The 18,707-nt window shown below is 46.2% G+C and overlaps 1 protein-coding gene across 3 annotated transcripts in view; it reads right to left on the bottom strand.

Annotated features, from left to right (window-relative positions):
• MKNK1 (MAPK interacting serine/threonine kinase 1) overlaps positions 1 to 18,707 on the bottom strand; it is a 183,597-nt gene that overhangs the window by 77,969 nt on the left and 86,921 nt on the right. For all 3 annotated transcript variants that reach the window (XM_078671672.1, XM_078671674.1, XM_078671673.1), the window contains exon 8: positions 5,992 to 6,047. In XM_078671672.1, the coding sequence (XP_078527798.1) occupies positions 5,992 to 6,047 (56 nt within the window). The remainder of the gene's footprint in view (positions 1 to 5,991; positions 6,048 to 18,707) is intronic.

Below are 18,707 nucleotides of genomic sequence, written 5' to 3'. Positions count from 1 at the left end.
CCTACCTGACGGCGCCCACCGGCTGAGGGATATTGGTGAGCCTCGCGAGTGCTGGGGAGCCCTCGCCCTTCGCATCCTGTGCAGACCCTGAGGCGCCGGCCCAGTGAGTGAGTGATACTGACCCTGGATGTTGCTCCGGCCCCGCGCTGGTATCGGGGGCCGGAGGGTTCGGGCCCACTGAGGCCTTTGAGAGTCTAGGGCCTTAAGTGAAGGGCACTGCTGGCCGTGAGATTGACGGCGGACGCGGCAGAATCCGGGGGCGCGCGGCCGGCCTGGGGTACTCTGAGGTGAGCCCGGACACAAAGGAGTGGAGCCCCCGGTAGAGATCCTGACGGTGCCCACCTGTGGAGAGACTGCGGAGGGCTTTTGAGCGCCGTAGAGCAGGTGAGCTGCCGAAATTCGCTGGAGGCGGGACAGATCTTTGGGGGGAAAGTGGTAATCAGGGACTAGACCGGTGAAGGCCTGGATGAGACATCCTGTTGTGAGAGACTAGAGGCACATCTGTGGCGGCTACCCTGTTCCGAAATAGATTGCGCCCATGGTCGGACAAGAGTGGCGGCGAGTGGCCCGCGGCCAAGCAGTTGGGTCGCCTTTGTTGCCCTGAAGTGAGAAGTGGGGCGCCAGCCGACGAGTCCTGACAAAGACGGGATTGACCAGACTGCGGGCCGAGCTGTTGTGCGAAGATGGCAGCTAAACCCGAAAGCGAGAAGCTTCAGTCTCAGTCTACTAAAGGATCCAGTTCTGTCCAAGCCAATAAACTGGACTGGTACACACTACCCAGAGGTTCCCCGCCTGAATCAAAAAAGACAAGACCCGGGAAGAGATTAGACTGGCACTCTCCCAGAACCTACGTTGCTGGATGTGACGGCGGCCATAGAGGGGGTGAAATAGTCTTTGGGACAGAAAATGGAATGGCTTGATCAGAAACTGGATGCGGTGACCATAGAGGTCAATCTTATCCGTGCAGATCTTACCAAAACCAGTGAAAAGGCCAAATCCCTGGACGTTAAAACTGCTAGCTTAATAGACGATGTGGCATCACTGCAGCAGGAGGAGGTGCCGGAACTTCAGCCGGCTGGTGATCTCACGAGCCAGAAGCTGCACGACTACGAGGAAAGGGCCCGGAGATGTAACGTCTGAATCGTAGGTGTACCAGAGAAGGCGGCCTAGCTCCGGATCTGTTCGTAGAGGACCTGGTTCTCAAGTATCTTCAGCCCAAAGGCTTGAGTAATTTCTTTACTATCGAACGGGCACACAGAGTCCCGGGTGGCAGGACAAGACCTGGGGCTCCCCCAGTCCAATGATTGCGAAGGTGCTTAATTTCAGAGATCGAGATGCTATCCTGCAGGCCTCCAGGTTGGGAGGCCCTTTGAGATTTGAGAATACCAGCCTATCATTTTACCCGGATTTCACACAGGCGGTCCAGAAACCGCGCCAGGGATTCCTTGGGAACAAGAAAAAAAAAAAAAACTCGGGGACAGGGGTCTAAAATATTCCAGGTTGTTCCCGGCCGTGGATTGAGGCCAATGGTAAAACCTGTTTTTTGACAATCCGGACATTGCCTCGGACTGGCTGGAGACGCAACCCCAGCCGGGGTCTTAGAGACCTGAAAGTGAGGAGAGGGGTGATGCGCAAGAGCAGAAGTAGTAAGAGCCGCTCAGGGATGGCGAATGGGGAGACAGTGCCTTCTTGGGCAGTGAGCTGCATTAGGTGCAGAAATGGAAGCAACGGGGGTGAGGGAGGGGGTCTATTGGAGCAGCCTTCCTCATCTCTACCTTTAGATAGTTGGTTAGATTAGATTATAGGGCGACTAGCACATTGAGAGTTGGGGACAGGCAGAAGCTAGGTGCAGGGAGGGGGGGGGGGAGAAGAGGGGCTGGGAGTATGCAGGTTTTTTAGATTTGTTGTTGAATGATTGGGTTTTTTTCTTTTTAAACGTGTCAAGTGATGAGAATGCTGCTCTGTGCTCTTTATATTGTACCATTTAACCCATGTAGTCACGGATCGGGGATGAAAGTGCTTAGTTGGAATGTGAATGGGTTGGGTGATATAATCAAGAGGGGGGTGGTTAGTCAGCTTATCAGGAGACACTCCCCAGACGTTGTATTGCTGCAGGAGACTCACCTTGTGGGCAATAGGTGCATGGCCCTCCATAGAGGGGGGTTTAAATTGGCAGCGCACGCTACTGGATTTTGGTTAAAAATTTCTTTCCCATGTCAATGCAGGCCATGTGGATTGACTAGAGGGGCAGATATGCTGGGGTGTCAGGGCAACTGGGGGGGGGGTAAGACGGTCGCCTTTTTATCTATATACTTGCTGCCAGGCCTCCAGTCTGATGTCTTCCGAGACTTGAGCTCAGTCTCTTACACTGTCTCTTGGTAGTCTAGTTTTGGGAGGAGACTTTAATGCCCTACTGGATGGGGAGGTTGACCGTCGCCTGCCGCGAGTGCTTAGACCGGCAGAGATGGGTCCCAGACTTCCTGGAGATGATGGGGTTGGTTGATAGCTGGCGAGTCCGTAATCCAATGCAGACACATTTCACTCACGTATCGGCAGCACACAATAGTTTGTCAAGGCTGGACTACCTACTGTTGCCGGCAGCGATGGCCACCATGATTCAAGACGCACTATACCTGGGCAGGGGCATCTCTGATCATTCTCCGTTATGGTTGCAGCTCACCCTCCGACGGCAGACAGCTGGTAGGGTAGCTCCGATTAGTGCTTGGCAGTTGAAAGACCCGGCCATTAAGAAAGGTGCTCCAAATGTCGGAACGCTATTTCCTGGAAAATGAGGGGAATGTTGATTCAGCGCAGTCCCTCTGGGAAGCTTATAAAACGGTCGCAAGAGGGGAGGTCTTGTCTCTGGTAGCCGGGAAAAAGAAGTAGACCGGCAGAGTTAATTCAGAAGGAGGCCAAAATCCTAGCTTTGGAAGAGGGAGTTGCTAGATCACACCCGACGGCGGACCTCCACTTATTGAACTCCGGCAGGAAGAGTACAAAGCGCTAGTGAGAGACGGAGCGATTGCTCAAAATAATGCCGTACAGAGCCACATTTATGAGCATGGCGATAAAGCGGGCAAGTTGATAGCGTGGCGAGTGGGCATCGAGGCTGGTGCCAGAGTTGGAGGGACCGGAGTCAGATAAAGTTACTGAACCACAAGCTGTGGCAGACGCATTCTCAGAGTATTATAAGAAGGTCTATACCACTGAAAGTGAGTTTACCGAGGCTGACAGCAGCGCCTTGATTAGAGATATTGCTATGCCTGGGTTGTGGGAGGACGATAGGTCCTATTTGGACTCTGTCCTCTAATGATGAAGTGGCACAGGCCATTAGGCAGATAAAGGCCAGTAAGGCGACTGGCCCTAATGGTATACCGATTGAGCTGTATAAATTAAATGCCAATAGGATCGCCCCACATGTACGAGACATGTTTCTGGAGAGCAAGGAAAAGAGACAGCTCCCATATGATCAACGACTGGCAAATATAATTGTCATACATAAAGCGGGTAAGCCTAAGACACAATGCACCTCTTATAGGCCTATTTCGCTCCTTAATGCGGGGCCCAACATTCTGGCGAAGCTCCTTGCTACTCGGCTGGTAAAAGGAATCACAAAGTTGATACACCTGGATCAATCTTGTTTTATGCCACGTCGGAATACGGCACTGAATTTGCGGAGGCTGCATGGTATCCTTGGGGGCTCCCCGAAAATACATGAGCCAACCGTCTTGGTGTCCTTGGACGCCTTGATGGCGTTTGACAGGGTCGAATTGAATGATCTGTTCGCAGTATTAGCAAAATTGGGTTTAGGCGGCGAGTTTATTGGCTGGGTGAGATTATTGTATGCGAACCCCCTGGCCAGGGTGGTCGTCAATAATTTTAGGTAGAGTGATTTTATGTTAGAGGGGCACAAGACAGTGTTGCCCGCTGTCCCGGTTACTCTTTGCCCTTGCCATGGAGCCGTTGGCAGCCTGGGTCAGATGGGATAGATCGATACAAGGCTTGCAATGGACACCGGAATGGGAAGATAAGATCTCTATATGCGGATGATGTCTTGCTTTATCTTAACAAACCGAGAGTCCTTTGGGAATTTTCTAGACGTGCTCACCATTTTTGGTAGATATTCAGGATTAGCAATTAACTGGTCAAAGTCGTTGCTTTTTGTGTTAGTGGGAGAACCACTGAGGATCCTGCAGAAGTGCCCAATCCAGACTGAGACTGTTGGTTTCAAATATTTAGGTATATACATAACGCTCGATCCGCAGTAACGTAATGCCAATAACTTGGCCTCCCGGCTGGATAGATGTAAGAAGGACGTGGAACGCTGGAAGACCCTTCTACTTTTTGCTTGGAAGAGCCACCCTTTTTAAAATGATGGCTCTGCCCTGATTCCTCTATGCCCTGCAGAATTCGATGGACCCGGTACATGCCTCCTATATCCAGCAGATTGAGTCGCTTCAGAGGCAGCCTCTGTGGGAGGGTAGTCCCCGAATAGCATTCATTAAATTGACACTACCGTGGTACGATGGTGGAATCGGACTCCCGGATTTGAGAAAGTACTACTGGGCTTCACAGCTAGCCGCTGTAAACCACATTGTTTACGGGCCCCCAGGCGATCAGGGGTATGCAATGGACCGTGGACTGGCCCCGGGTGGAATGTTGGATAGAGCGTTATATGCCAAGCCAGGGAGGTTTGCTCTATGTGGCCCGACCGCGCATGTGGTACGGGTTTGGCATGCGGCCAATCGATGTCTAGGTTGGGAGGGTAAGTTGACGTTGGCTACACCCCTGTTGAATTCAGAGAAATTAGGGAGCCTGTGGAGAACCAAGGGGTTTGATGAATGGGACCGCATTGGGATTACTCAGAGTGTTGGAAGGAGATACGGTACACACATTAGTCACTTCAAGCTAAGTATAGTCTACATGATAACGAACACTTCCGATATCGGCAGGTGAGACACGCTCTCCTTGCTCAAATACCTAGGGGCACAGTGCTCCCGGAGGCTTCGCCTCTTGAGGACCGTGTGCTAGATGGACACATCCCTGAGAAAACTATCTCCCTGATATATATAGGAAACTGGTAAAAATGGAGAGCCCGCTGGGGCGAGTTAGAACACAGTGGTGCGCAGATTGTCTTGAACTAGACTATGAAGATTGGGGGGGCAGTTTCCTCCCCGAAAGTAGTGGCGATTCAGATGCGGCTCCAACTGGTGCAACTGAAGATATTGCATAGGTCATACATAACTGGACCCAGATTGGTGCGAGGAGAAAATGGGACGTGCAGAAGAGAGTGGAGAGTCGGGCACCTTCATGCACATTCTTTGGCATTGTGTGGCGATACAGATGTTCTGGACAAATATTCAAGACGAATTAAAAGAGGTGCTGGGTGAGGAGATCCGCCCAGAGGCCCGTAGATGCCCATTGAATGTATGGGAACCAACAGATTTGAATGTATCGAAAACAATGGGTGACGCTGGCGTATATAGTGGCTAAACAAAACATTGCTCAGCTTTGGGGGGCAAGTCAGCCACCCAGAGTCTCTAAATGGGCCGAGGACCTGGATTGGTGTATGTTTAGGGAAAAATCATTATATATAGCCAGGTGTTGCCCCGAGAAGTGGGGCAAGATTTGGGGGGTGTGGAATGGTCACCGAGGAGAGTTGTGAACCACCGCTGCCAGGTCCGGAATGGGAGGCGCAGGAATCCCTATGATCCAAATGTGAAACATTGATCTAGTCATTCTGATTTTGTCCGTAATAAAAAGTTTTTTTTTAAAAACACTTCACCGTGAAGTGCTATACATTTTAAACCTAAGCAGAGACTTAGTTTGAAATCTGGAAATGCAACTGCATGCACTTTCATAACAGCTGCCAACTTCAAATGTACATGTTAACAGATTCAATTACTGAGGTGACAAATGTGAACATTAGGTTAGTTTCTTTATGCTAAATTCAAATTGCTTTAACGTATATTAAAAATATGAAAAAAGCACCTTATCTTCAAATTCACACAGAATATTTTCGGGCTTCAGGTCTCGGTGGGCAATACCTAGAAAACATTAAAACAATTAAACCAATTTAAGACTATGATAGATGCCCCCCCAATCAGCCTCCTTAACTTTCACAAGTTTGTGGCAATCCATGATGACAGGCAAACATCTCCACTTAAAAAACAAAATGAATGTGCAACAGGCCTAACCAGACACGTCCAACATAGACAATGGAGCTCTGGGTCTATGCTACATTTTCAAGATAGGCAACTATGCAAGCAAGTTGCGTTTAACTTTACTAGATAAACATTCATCTTGTATGATGTCCTGAAGATTTGGCATGGATTCAGCCGTCCCGCATCTTTGTAAGACACCCTTTCCATTGCAGTAGAATGCTTATGCATGGTTTATTTTCCAGGGGTGCTTACAGTATACACATCTGAACAACCAAGCACTAAAATGGTCTTGAATTAGGTACAGAAAGAGTGCCATAAACTTAAACAATGCAATACTACAATGTTGCTTCCTTTGCTTTTACTAGGATGCAACGGTAAAAAAAAAAAAATTTAAAACATTTTTAAAACTAATTTCATTGCAGTTTCTTCTAATCAGACCCTCCAGGATTTCGTGGTTTTCCGCAATATCGGCACTTTAGAAAAAAAATGCTGCGATTTTACGAAAGTGCCTGCGAAATCCAGACATGCTCAGTGCGCCTCCATCTCCAGCTTTTAATACAAAACATAAAATATTTCAAATCTGTGCACCCCCTGAGCTGGTCACCAAGTGCATTGGCACTGGCCGCAGTACCCTAAAGCCAGCCCTAAAAACAAATGTTAATCCTGCATGCTGCCAAAGACATGCTTTAAACGTCTGCCCCCCAAAATACTACTACCTCACCGTGTGTTTCTCACGTGTATTTAAATATCAGTGTATGAAATGCTGCTTACACACACTGGTGCCAAATGAGTTTTGAAAATGGACAACAATGCAACTATACCTGACTGAAAGCTAGCACTTTGAGCCGCTGACCTACATCTGCAACGTAGTGGGAAACACAGGCTCCACCCCCAAGTTGATTAGCAGGTAATGCACCGATGGGATAAACACAAGGAGATGATAGACGGAGTGCTGAAACTTTTCAGACACTCGCCCCAGTCACAGATCTGGGTTCAATCCGGTCCAGAGAAAACCTAGCTTGGCAGTTCTGGCTGGACATATCCCATGAGAGACAGGGTCAAGAGTGATTTGCACATGGCTGGGCCTGAATTGGGGTGGCGAAGTGAGCTAAAGAACAATGATGGATTCAACCCAGATCTGTGACTGGGGCTAATTTCTGAGAAGTTTCAGCGCTCTGTCCATCATTACCTTGTGCTTGCTTTGATAAGAATCATTGATACAGAAAAATGCCCACTGTAATTGCCAGCATTTCCATTCATCATCACTTCGCTGACCATTAATATCTACACATACCTCAAAATCAAACATACTGCACAATTCACTGCAACTTTTGAGCTTGTACTGGAATACAGGAAATATATTTTACCAATAATTTATTGCATGTGCATAATAAATTGTCATAAGGCTGGAGACCCTGCATACATCCTCAACCCAGACTAGAGGACCAAGAAAATTATGTCAGCACCAGAAGGCCCCCACCCTGAGGCAGAAGGCTGGTGGGTGAGAGGGAGGGGATGAGTAAGAGCGAGAGCGAGAGAGAGAAAGAGAGGAGTTCTTTTCATAGGAACTTTCGGACTTCCGTCAAACACTTTATGCGTTGCGATCAGAAGTACCAGTGCTACATTACAGTCAGACCCTCCAGGATTTCACAGTTTGCCGCGAAATCAGCACTTTTGTAAAAATGTTGCAATTTTAACAAAAGTGCCCACGAAATCCAGACACCCCTTTCTATTGGCCCAGTGGCTATCGCTGCGGGGCCAATAGAAGGAGGGTCCTCACAGCAGGCAGGTGAGGTGGTGTTTATTTACATTCCTCAGCGCCCAGCTGGGCTGTTCTTTTTTACATTCGGAGGTTGAGGGGACTCACCTGGCTGCTGTGGAGCATCGTTGGATTACTGATAGTCGGTGGCCCAGGTAAGCTTCTGTGTTTGGTGCCCGCCGTGTTCGCAGTGTGCCGCGGGCCCTGTTTTGGGTCCCACCGCAAAGGGCACGCAGCAGGCCCCGGCCATATAACAAATGTTTCTTGGTGGGCCCGCTGTGTGCCCAGAGCGTGGCAGGCCCTGGGGGGCATTGCTTTTGGGGCATTTATTCATCAACATGTTTGTCCTATACGTAGCCTTGAAGCCAAACAAAGTGTCTACATTGTAATTAAACCAAATATACATAGCTTCATGGTGTTAAATAACTCAAAAAACGAAGATATGCGTTTGTTGTAGGAAAAATGGCCAAATAAAATGCCGCAAAATTTCCATATTTGTGGCACAAAATTTATTTTTGTGCCGCTAAATTTGCTAATCCATGCCGCTATATTCTTTTGGGGGGGGGGGGGGGGCATGAGGAAGGGGTCTGGCTAATGCATACTTTCTACACCACATACACTTCTAAACAGACCAACTCAACGGAATCATAAACCCTTGGCCCTTGAGATTTCTACAGAAAGTGATTGTTGTACAACAAGTGAAGGAGAACCAAACGGACCAAAAGTATTCCATCACCTGCACCACCCCATGATGGTCACCCTCCCTCCCCTCCAACTCGCAGACTAGTCTTCAAAAGTAATTCGAATTGGAACTGCTCAATATCAACTGAAATGCACATCCCTAAATATTTCAAAAGAGCCACAGGAGTGATGCTAATTGAGAACTTCAGAAAGAGGTCCAATGAAAAACTCATCTAAAATTTAAGTGCTGCAGAATATGGTGCGGACAGAATGCCATTTTATGCCCAAAAGGGATCATTTTCTAGGTTTACTGAAGTATTAGCTTTCCATTTTATATACTAAGAGATAACACTGCATAATTGCGATTGAAGCAGGTGCTAAACGTATGCCACTTTTCTTAATTTATACAATTTGGTAAAATAAACTTTTTCGCAGGGATCACCCATTTTTCAGCAGTGAAAATTTAGTAGTAAGCATTAGCAGCACGGTTGATGGAAAACTGATGCAAATTCAAATAAACCCATTTTAAATTATTCAACAGATCTGAAACACTCCATGAATGCTATTCTGAGAGTGTATGTTTAGAATATATGGTTATGCAGATTTAATTTCATAATACAATTATGTAGATTTAATTTCACAGAGTATTACCTTACCACAAAACCATTTAAGATTATCCCCCCATCCTAGGCTCAGACTTCCAGCAGCAGCATTACAATGCATTTCTGAGGTACACAAAGCAGTGTAATGTGTTGTGCTAAGAAACCTTCCCAGATTATAACTTTAGGAATGTATTCTATTGGCTTTGATGAATAAGTAGCAGTTCCAGCTGGTAAAGTGAATTAAAGTGAAAATGGCAATTTAGTATACCAAGTAGAGTACACTGAAGAAGCACCACATTAAACTATCAAATACCAGAGCTCAGTGGTCTGGGCCATCTGAGGACCATCAACAGTTGCTCACCCCTGCATTTCAGTAGGAGCCCGGTCAAGAGATGGGGACTGCCAGACAGCAGTGTGAGGACAAGTTCTGAGATTGCTGCTAAGGTAGGCAGTGGATGAGTGCATACTTTAAAAGTACTTCTAGCTCAAACAGAGTACGAATAAATGACTGAGCTTTCTTGGTAGGACCCAGTGGAGGATGTGATGTTTTGGAGTCAAGCAGTCACTTAATCACTAAGGAGTGTCTGGAGCAAGTTATCTTAAGCTTCAATGGTCTTAACGTGATTATAGGATGTCACAATGAGGTGCGTTACACCGGGAGTCATTACGCAGAGATAAGTGAAATAGGAGTTTACACCGGCAGTGTCTTTAAGTCACATCTCTTGAAGTGAAATGCTTCTTAAAATTATTTCTACATGTAAATATATAAAGCACATCTGGATACACTGTTAACTGAAATTCCTTTTGCAAAATAAATTGTGCTTTACTAATTCCTAGAACACACATTTGCGCATATTAAATGTATTTGAAGTTTATTTAAATTACTTAATTTAACAGTTTTTTTTCTAAATGACAGAAGCATTACCATATTGCTATTTAATGCAATTGTATATATATTACAATAGTTTTGTGCAGAAAACAAATCACAATACAATAGTACTTTCATATTAATTCTATTATATATAGCCTACATGTAGTTTTTTTTAAATAGTCACTGTACGAAAGTGCCCTTTTTTTGTATGGTTGCACCCACTTTGTGCTAGACTGCTGATTAACTTAGAGCGTGCTCTGGGTCCCTGCGAAACAGGTACACATGGCCTAGGTTCTTTCCCTAAACTGCATTAAAAACAAAACCCAATTCGCACTCTTTGGCTACAGGTCAGTCCCTTGTAAATGGTACCACAGGTATCAAGGGCACTGTTGTCAGGGAAGGCATCTAAGGGCTGCAGCACTTAGTGCCACCCTTCGAGGCCCTGTACCTTTACACACAAACTGCCTTTGCTGGCTGTATGTTTTGGTACAGAACAATGCCACCCCTCTAGCTGGGTGCACTATACTAGTGGTGAGGGTACAGGTGCATGAGCCCTGTACTCCTACAGTGTGTAAGCCGATTCTTAGAAATTGTAAGTCCAGTAATGCCATCATTAAAAGTATATGATGCTGGGAGTCTGTCATTACGAACCCCACCTCACCATAATGGCTTTACTGAAAACTGGGAAGTTTGGTATCGAACTGCTCAGCACATTAAACCCATATTGATGTCAGTGTGGGATTTAATGAAAAATGCACACAGGGCATCTTAGAGATACCCACTGAAAAACGACTTAACAGTAGTGCCCAGGCTGAGTGGCTGCTCATCAGCTTCCACCACCAGACATGTTTCTGGACCCCTGTGTCGAGACCTTGCTGCTCTCGGGGTCTGGAACAATGCACAAGCTAGGATAAGGTACCAAGCCTCTCCCAAGATGGACAGGGTCCACAAAGTGGAAGCTTCAAAAGCTGGTGGCCTTGGAGAGCTTCCCCAGGCCTCGGGCTGCTTTCAGCAACTGGCCCCCACCGGTTCTGACCCCCACTTACGGTGGGAGAATAAGCGGGGATAACAAGTGAGGTGTACCCACCTTTGCCAACCCCACCCCTCAGGTGAGGGAGGCGAGGTGAAGCACACTCTGGCTGGGTCCCCATCTGCAAGATGGCAGGGACAACCAGAGAGGCATATGCCCCCCTCCCACTGGAGGGTGGCATAATAAGTGAGGGGGGGGGGGGGGGGGGGACACCTACTCCAAGGAAGGGACCCATTGGTCCCAAACTCTACTTACCAGCAACGCCCCTAAACCTAGTATTATGGGACAACTCTGAAACTTGCCTCCTCAGACAAGAATCAACAAGGAGAAGGACCAAAGAAGCCGTGCCAAAATGCCCACCGACTTGGCCACAGCCCTACCGGCCTGTCTGCACCTCGAACCTACACCAGCTAAATTCCAGGCAGCCAGCAGCCTCTAGAACCCGAAGGGCCTGCCCTGCCTTCCAAACCCAAGACTGTCTCCCGTGAGCACCGGATTTGCTCACCAACAAGCTCTGGCCCCAGCCAAAATCATTAGTCTGCACCACTCTGCACCAGACCCCTACGGCCTGAGTTAGAGCAGCCCAACACCATGATGTCATCTCCCCAGCGATCTGGACCTAAGATCTGGTGATCTGACCTGCCTAGACACTCCAAATGATGCCTGCAGTCTTTCAGGAATACCCCCATGACCGGAGCTGGTAAGAAAACCAGACGCCTAAAGACACCCCTGCTGCCAACACCCCACGGCCTTGGGTGGCCCAACAGACAGTGTCCCAGCATCCAAACGTACCTCTCCAGCTGGTGGTCACGTCCAGAAGAGCTTCGTATCCTAGCCTGCAGTCTGTTGCAACTGGAGAATCCCCATTGAAAACAGGGTACGCAATGCCAAAACAGCACCCTGCACCCAGCCGCCGCGAGTGTACCTTAAGTGCTAACTCAGATTCCCCCTTTGCCCCAAGCCTAACACCAGGAGCTTTGCTCCCACAACCTTTGGGCCTGCTCGTCAGCAGCCACCAACCGGAGGACCCCCATCACCCATTGGATAACATTGGGCCTCAGAAATCTCCACCCGGCCGTCCTAGTGCCGCTGAGGGAGTTTCAAGAGTGCATCCTGTTCGAACCCTGGTTCTAACCCCAGAATACCAACTCCCACAAAAAAGTACACCTGCAAATTGTCAACTTCATTTTCCTTCATAGGAATACACTGACAGTTTTTCCTTGAAAGTGGTTTTAAGTGTGGAACTGGTTTTGTATGAGAACTTGAAATCCTGTAAATAACTAAAAACTGCTTTACTTACCTCTTCTCCAAGAAATGTCCCAGTGTGATATCTAGGCATCTCACCGAGTAGAAAAGGTAATCCATAAAGTAATCTGAAAAGTAATCAAAAGTAAACCATAATTTCCACTGTATTGAAAAGATTTACAAACCTGTAATAAAGATATTTTCTTTCAGCTTGCTTGTATTTTTCAACCTACCTTGACAAGTACTATTTACACTTACCTGTGCCAGGCTTGCTTGGTTCTAGAAAACAATATTTTTTATACAAATTGGTCTGAGTTTAGTCTTTGTGTGCGGGACATCATTTGCTGCCCGCGTGTGTACAACCAATGCTTAACGCTAACCTCTGATAAAGCCTTACTGCTCGCCCACACTACTACAGAGTATAAGGTACCATCTACTTTTACCTCTGCCTACCTTTGGGGTTCCACTGGACTCCGCACACAACAACCCATTTTTTTGTTACAGTATGTACAGAGCCAGCATCCTGCAGTCACTCAGCCCCAAACCCTTCAATTAAGTACACTTAAAGTCACCTTACATGCCAAATCAGTACCCAGCCCTGAACCCTAAAAACCCCCAACACTACCCGCTTCGGAATGCTAAAAGGCCCTACACTAAATTACTACCACTCCTGAAACCTAAACAAAAACCCATCTCACTCAAAAAAGAAATAAAAAACTCCAGTTGTAGGACCTGGCAGTTTTTGCAGGGTTATCCCGAAACCTTTAAACTTCTTCCTCCTAGTTTGTCTGACCAGTTTGTTGGCTTTAGGACTCTCGTAACTTTACCACTGCTAGCCAATGTGCATATGATCGGTCTAAATTGTATTGGTGATTGGTTTATCTGTGATTGGCATATCTGATTTAATAATAAGTGCCTAGTAAAGGGCACCAGGTGTGCCCAGGGCCTGTAAACCAAATGTTACCAGTGGGCGTGCAGCACTGATTGTACCACCCACATAAGTAGCGCTGCAAGCGTCTCATACCTGCCACTGCAGTGTTTGGGTGCAGTTTTACACTGCAATTTCGACCTGGCTAGTACACCCATTTGCCAGCCCTAAACCTTCCCTTTTATTACATGTAAGGCACCCCTAAGTTAGGCCCAAGGTAGCCCCATGGGCAGGATGCAGTGTATTTATAATGTGGGACATGTGCTGTTGCGTTTTACATGTCCTAATAGTGAAATACTGCTAGTTTCGGTTTTCACGATTGCAAGGCTCATCTCTACGGGTGGGAACTTGCCAAGACCTTTTGTGATTCGCTAAACCGGACACTTGACTCAGGTCCCCGACCACAGTTATCCTACACTTCATTGAGTACCTTATGTCGCCCGGACCCACCGGACAATTGATTCAGTCCCTGGGCGGTCATACGCAACTTGCCGGATCCCTCGGATCTCAGCTGAGACCCTCTTATTTTCAGCACCTGTAACGAGACAACCCCGTCCAGAAGATGGTCCGCATTGGCTAAGGACCGAAACGTCGTCGACCTCCCAGCGCAAATCATAGGCGCATGCTGTTGTGACCCCAAATGAAATTACAATTTGTACTATAGATAGTCACTGATTTTATGTCACTGTTTGAGCGATCCACTGTAAATATTTCACTTTGCTCACCTTGCGCCGTTAGACGCCGCTCACGCTTTCACTTGAGTTGCCACACCTCACTTGTATATACTGTGCACCAAGTTCTTTTCGGGTTGTCACCCCAATGTGCTGTATATAACTAAGTGTACTTAAAAAATTCTCTTGAATATCATAACTAAAAAAATGTATATTTCCCAAACTACTTGAATAGGTGTCCTTTCTCTGATCCATGTAATGCTTGTTGCATACAATGTAAATTGCCTTTACACTTATACCTTTTGGGATACTGTTTTACTTTTATACATCGCACCCTAATCCCGATACTGTTTTACTTTTATACATCGCACCCTAATCCCGATGCAAATACATTTTAACTGATTGTACATATTTTATCTAAAAAGCATATGTCACTTATTTTTTATTTCAGAATTATTAAATTAAAATTTAAGTTTACAATAAATTAGTTTAAATTAAATTTATAATAGATATAAAAGTTAGTTTTAGGAGATAGTATGTTGGGCATTTTTCCTCAAATATTCTTAGGTTAGTAGGTTTAGAAGTATTATACATATTTTTTATTTTTAAATAAACTTCACAAATTTGCTCGAAGGCTGGGGCGGGGAGGGGAATCTTCTTCCAAGTGACAGATCTCCACAAGAGGTGGAAAGTCACTTAGAGTATCTCTACACTCCAATTCAATCTTAGAGTCATCCCCTAAATGGGGGCTGGTTTAGACTAAAGTCTACACCTAGGTGTAAATCTCCACTGGAGTAAGAGTAATAACCAAAAAGTAGAGTTCAATCTAGGTGCCGGAGAGATATAAGTCTTGGATGGTTACTGCTAAACTGCATTAAAGCCTGCCTTGCTTGGCTACAATACAAACCAAAGACTTCAATGTCATGGCTATTTGGGAGGGAGGGAGTAATGTGCTACACATAGTGCACTTAATAGATGGCCGTTCTATATTAAAGCAAAAGCACACCCAGATCAAAAAAAGTCTTCCTCTGCAAGCATCCGATTCATTCGACTTTGCCACAAATGCATAGAACAGGTTTTACAGCAGTTTGGCTTTAGTCAAGGCTCCTGCAGTGTCTTGCAAATCAACTTGACCATTACAGGACTAAGGAGTTGACCCGAACCTCAAGTAAAACAGGGGTCCGAGCAGAGTTCATCCTGCCAGGTTTTTTTATCAGCATCCTACATCCTTTACAAGCTTAGCATGTCTATAGATAACCTGGAGGCCGAGACAAGGTACCCAGTGATTTATTACTGTCTTGCTCGAAATACAACAAGCATTAGGAATGCATTAGGGCTCGGGTTTGTTTTTAGTTAGAGATAATGGCATTGTAAATGGCAATGTGTTTTAGGCACTCTGCACTACCCACTCTGCACTACCCACTCTGCACTACCCACTCTGCACTACCCACTCTGCACTACCCACTCTGCACTACCCACTCTGCACTACCCCTCTGCACTACCCCTCTGCACTCTGCACTACCAATCTGCACTACCCCTCTGCACTCTGCACTACCCCTCTGCACTACCCCTCTGCACTACCCCTCTGCACTACCAATCTGCACTACCAATCTGCACTACCAATCTGCACTCTGCACTACCAATCTGCACTACCCCTCTGCACTCTGCACTACCAATCTGCACTACCCCTCTGCACTACCCCTCTGCACTACCCCTCTGCACTACCCCTCTGCACTACCCCTCTGCACTACCCCTCTGCACTACCCCTCTGCACTACCCCTCTGCACTACCCCTCTGCACTCTGCACTACCCCTCTGCACTACCACTCTGCACTACCACTCTGCACTACCACTCTGCACTACCACTCTGCACTACCACTCTGCACTACCACTCTGCACTACCACTCTGCACTACCACTCTGCACTACCACTCTGCACTACCACTCTGCACTCTGCACTACCCCTCTGCACTACCCCTCTGCACTACCCCTCGCCACCAGACACGGCGGACTCGTGGAAAATTAATGAAGTGACCTAGAGGGTGAGGATGGGATACTCCGCTACCATCGAGTTCGTAGAAGAACAAGATTACATACGAAAAACAAGCAGCACAGAAAGCATCACTTTCGCGATCGCAATTGTTTAAAAAAACAAGATCTGATGCATGTAATTCTCTACATTGCTGGCCGGCACGCACACAGAGCTCAAGGGGAAAAAAAACACAGCACTACCAATCTGCACTACCCCTCTGCACTCCCAGCACCATCTGCCTTCAATTACCGGCACCTCGGACAGCTGGTAATTGAGGATTTATGTATTCTTCTGCGCGTGTCCGAACACTTTATGCAGGGAGTGGACATTGAAAAAATTCCAAAGCCCTATGGCGTGCTGCCTTACTTAACACAGCCTTGCCTGGACCAATTACCATGCACATGGCAAAATACCACACGAAAAAACCGCGCGCTTTCTGGAATGTGGCAGCCCGGACCCCTTTCTGAATTTTTTTTTTTTCTAACATAAGAGCTCGGAAGCCCCGCCCCACTTCGTGGTGACGTAGGCCCGAGCCCTAAAAAAGGACTACAGAATATCAATCACTACTTAAAATGCAATTAAAAAAATATACCTTTGGCTTTACAAATGCATGAAACCGAAGCTACACAGCACTGTAGACGGATGTTAAACCATCCAGCTGGGGCAGATCTGGGGAAATCCATCCCCAAAAACTGAACGATTTTGCAAAAAAAGTTCATAGTAGTTCCTCCATACAGGCGACTAGGCAAAATGCGGGTCATTGCAGAGGCTTTGCAGGCATAAGACCAATTGAGATATCTATTTAGAAATGATGCCAACTAGAGATTCACATTTTGCTAAAGAGGCGCATATTTTCCATACTGTATGGGGTTTTACCTCTGCAGTGTACTGCAAAGTGTCACACACAAGAGGAATGCTTGCAAATAGTCCAACCACCGGCAACCGCTCAGGGTAGCAGCATTGACCGACATCAGTATTGTGCCCACCAGGCTAGCTCAGATTAGACCCAGTCCTATGCAGATCAGCCTTCGCCAGGTTTAAAAAGGAACAGTTAAGCCTGAATTGTCATGCCAGGTCCTTTCTGAACCAAAACACAAGACCATTTAGTGCAATATAATGAGCTGGACAGTTACGATACGAGCAACGCAATCACAAGAGCTCATTCAAATGGAAACTTTCCCCTGAGATAGGAACACAAATATGCCAGACTTTCCAATTCAAAGGTGTCACTATACAGCAGGAATTTCCAAACTTTTCACTAACAGCTACTTATGTGCAATGCAAATCATTCTGTTTTGCTATTATTAGTGTTGTACTCAAGCAAGATTACATTAGTGGCCACCGTATGCAAGATTACAGGTTGTGAACAGCTCAGTACAGGATTGTCAGCAGTAATGTTTGCTTTTAAAAAAAAGAATTATTTAAAAAAAGTAAACTTGGAATGTCTCTACATACAACAGTCTTTGCTATAAACCTCCTGTGGTGTTCTTGCACTGTGCATATGTATTTCTATTCTATTTTCATTTACCTTGCTTTACAGGTTATATACGGAATCTTCATTTTCTTCTGAGCCTGTATTACATTTATTACCTTTGGAATGTATGGGGCAAGCCTTGGAACTCCTATGTGTCAGTTGGACTTGCCTCATTGAGCCCTCTGTAGCCATTTACTCAACTTTCTTAATAAATTGATCTTTAAAGTCACAAGAAGAGTTCAGAAGATACCACAAATTTGGCGACAAGCTCAGGATGCAGATTTCGCTTGAGGCAGTACTCTACAAGCCGTTTTTTTTTCTCTCCATTAATTTTTGGTCAATCAAGCTTTGCCTCACTCGCTACGTTCAGCTCCCTCGCCAACCCAAGGTACTGTGACTTTAATTTACTTTATTTACCGAGGGCTCAAGGATCCGTTTTACCTAAGCACACGTTGTCCGCCCCTTAATCTCACAGCACCTGTTTTTGCCTATATGCAGTTTGCCTTCAAGGATTGCTCTGTTAAGGGACTTTTTTACAATTTTATTGTGCTTCGTGGGCATCTTATATTACCTCATTCCTGCCGCGCTATTTAACTGTGCTTGTTTAGTTCTGTTGTGAGGCGTTGGGGGTCCACACGTTCGAGCTGCCTGCATTCTTCAAACATCGCTTGAGCATTCCTCTAAAGCGCTACGACCTCACCTGTCTCCATGGCTACCTCGCTGCATTCAGCTTGAGGATTTCGCACGTGCGCACCACCATTCTGCTTCGCTCTGGCTCACACGATCAAGGTCATCGATCCAACTCCTCGCAGCGTTACACCTCTGAGCCTTTTCCATTTTTGTTTCATTAAAGGATCCGTTTCTGCTTCGAGATAATCGCTGTGCAACTATTCCATATGCAAGTTCTTACAGCGCCTCTCATGGTGTACCAGTGTATTACGCCCAACTGATCTCATTCAGCATACTTTTTTTTCCCTTCCGTGTTAACAGCGATTAACAAGCGTCTCCTGTATTTCTTCTACATTGTGTTAACAGCGATTAACACGCTTTTATTTTCCTACACGATGTTTCAGCTCGTGTTAACAGCGATTAACACAAGTTCTTCTATTTTTCTTCAGATTGGTTTTAACAGCAATTAACACGCTACATTTCTTCTTCTACTTCAATATCAAGATTGTGGACAATGTTTTTTCGTTTTTTTATTATTGCTCTTTTCTCCTCCATTCTTTATTTTATCAATCAACATGCAATC

The sequence above is a fragment of the Lissotriton helveticus genome, chromosome 1_2, assembly GCF_964261635.1.
Source record: "Lissotriton helveticus chromosome 1_2, aLisHel1.1, whole genome shotgun sequence".
NCBI lineage: Eukaryota > Metazoa > Chordata > Amphibia > Caudata > Salamandridae > Lissotriton > Lissotriton helveticus.
This window is presented reverse-complemented; position numbering and strand designations above follow the sequence as displayed.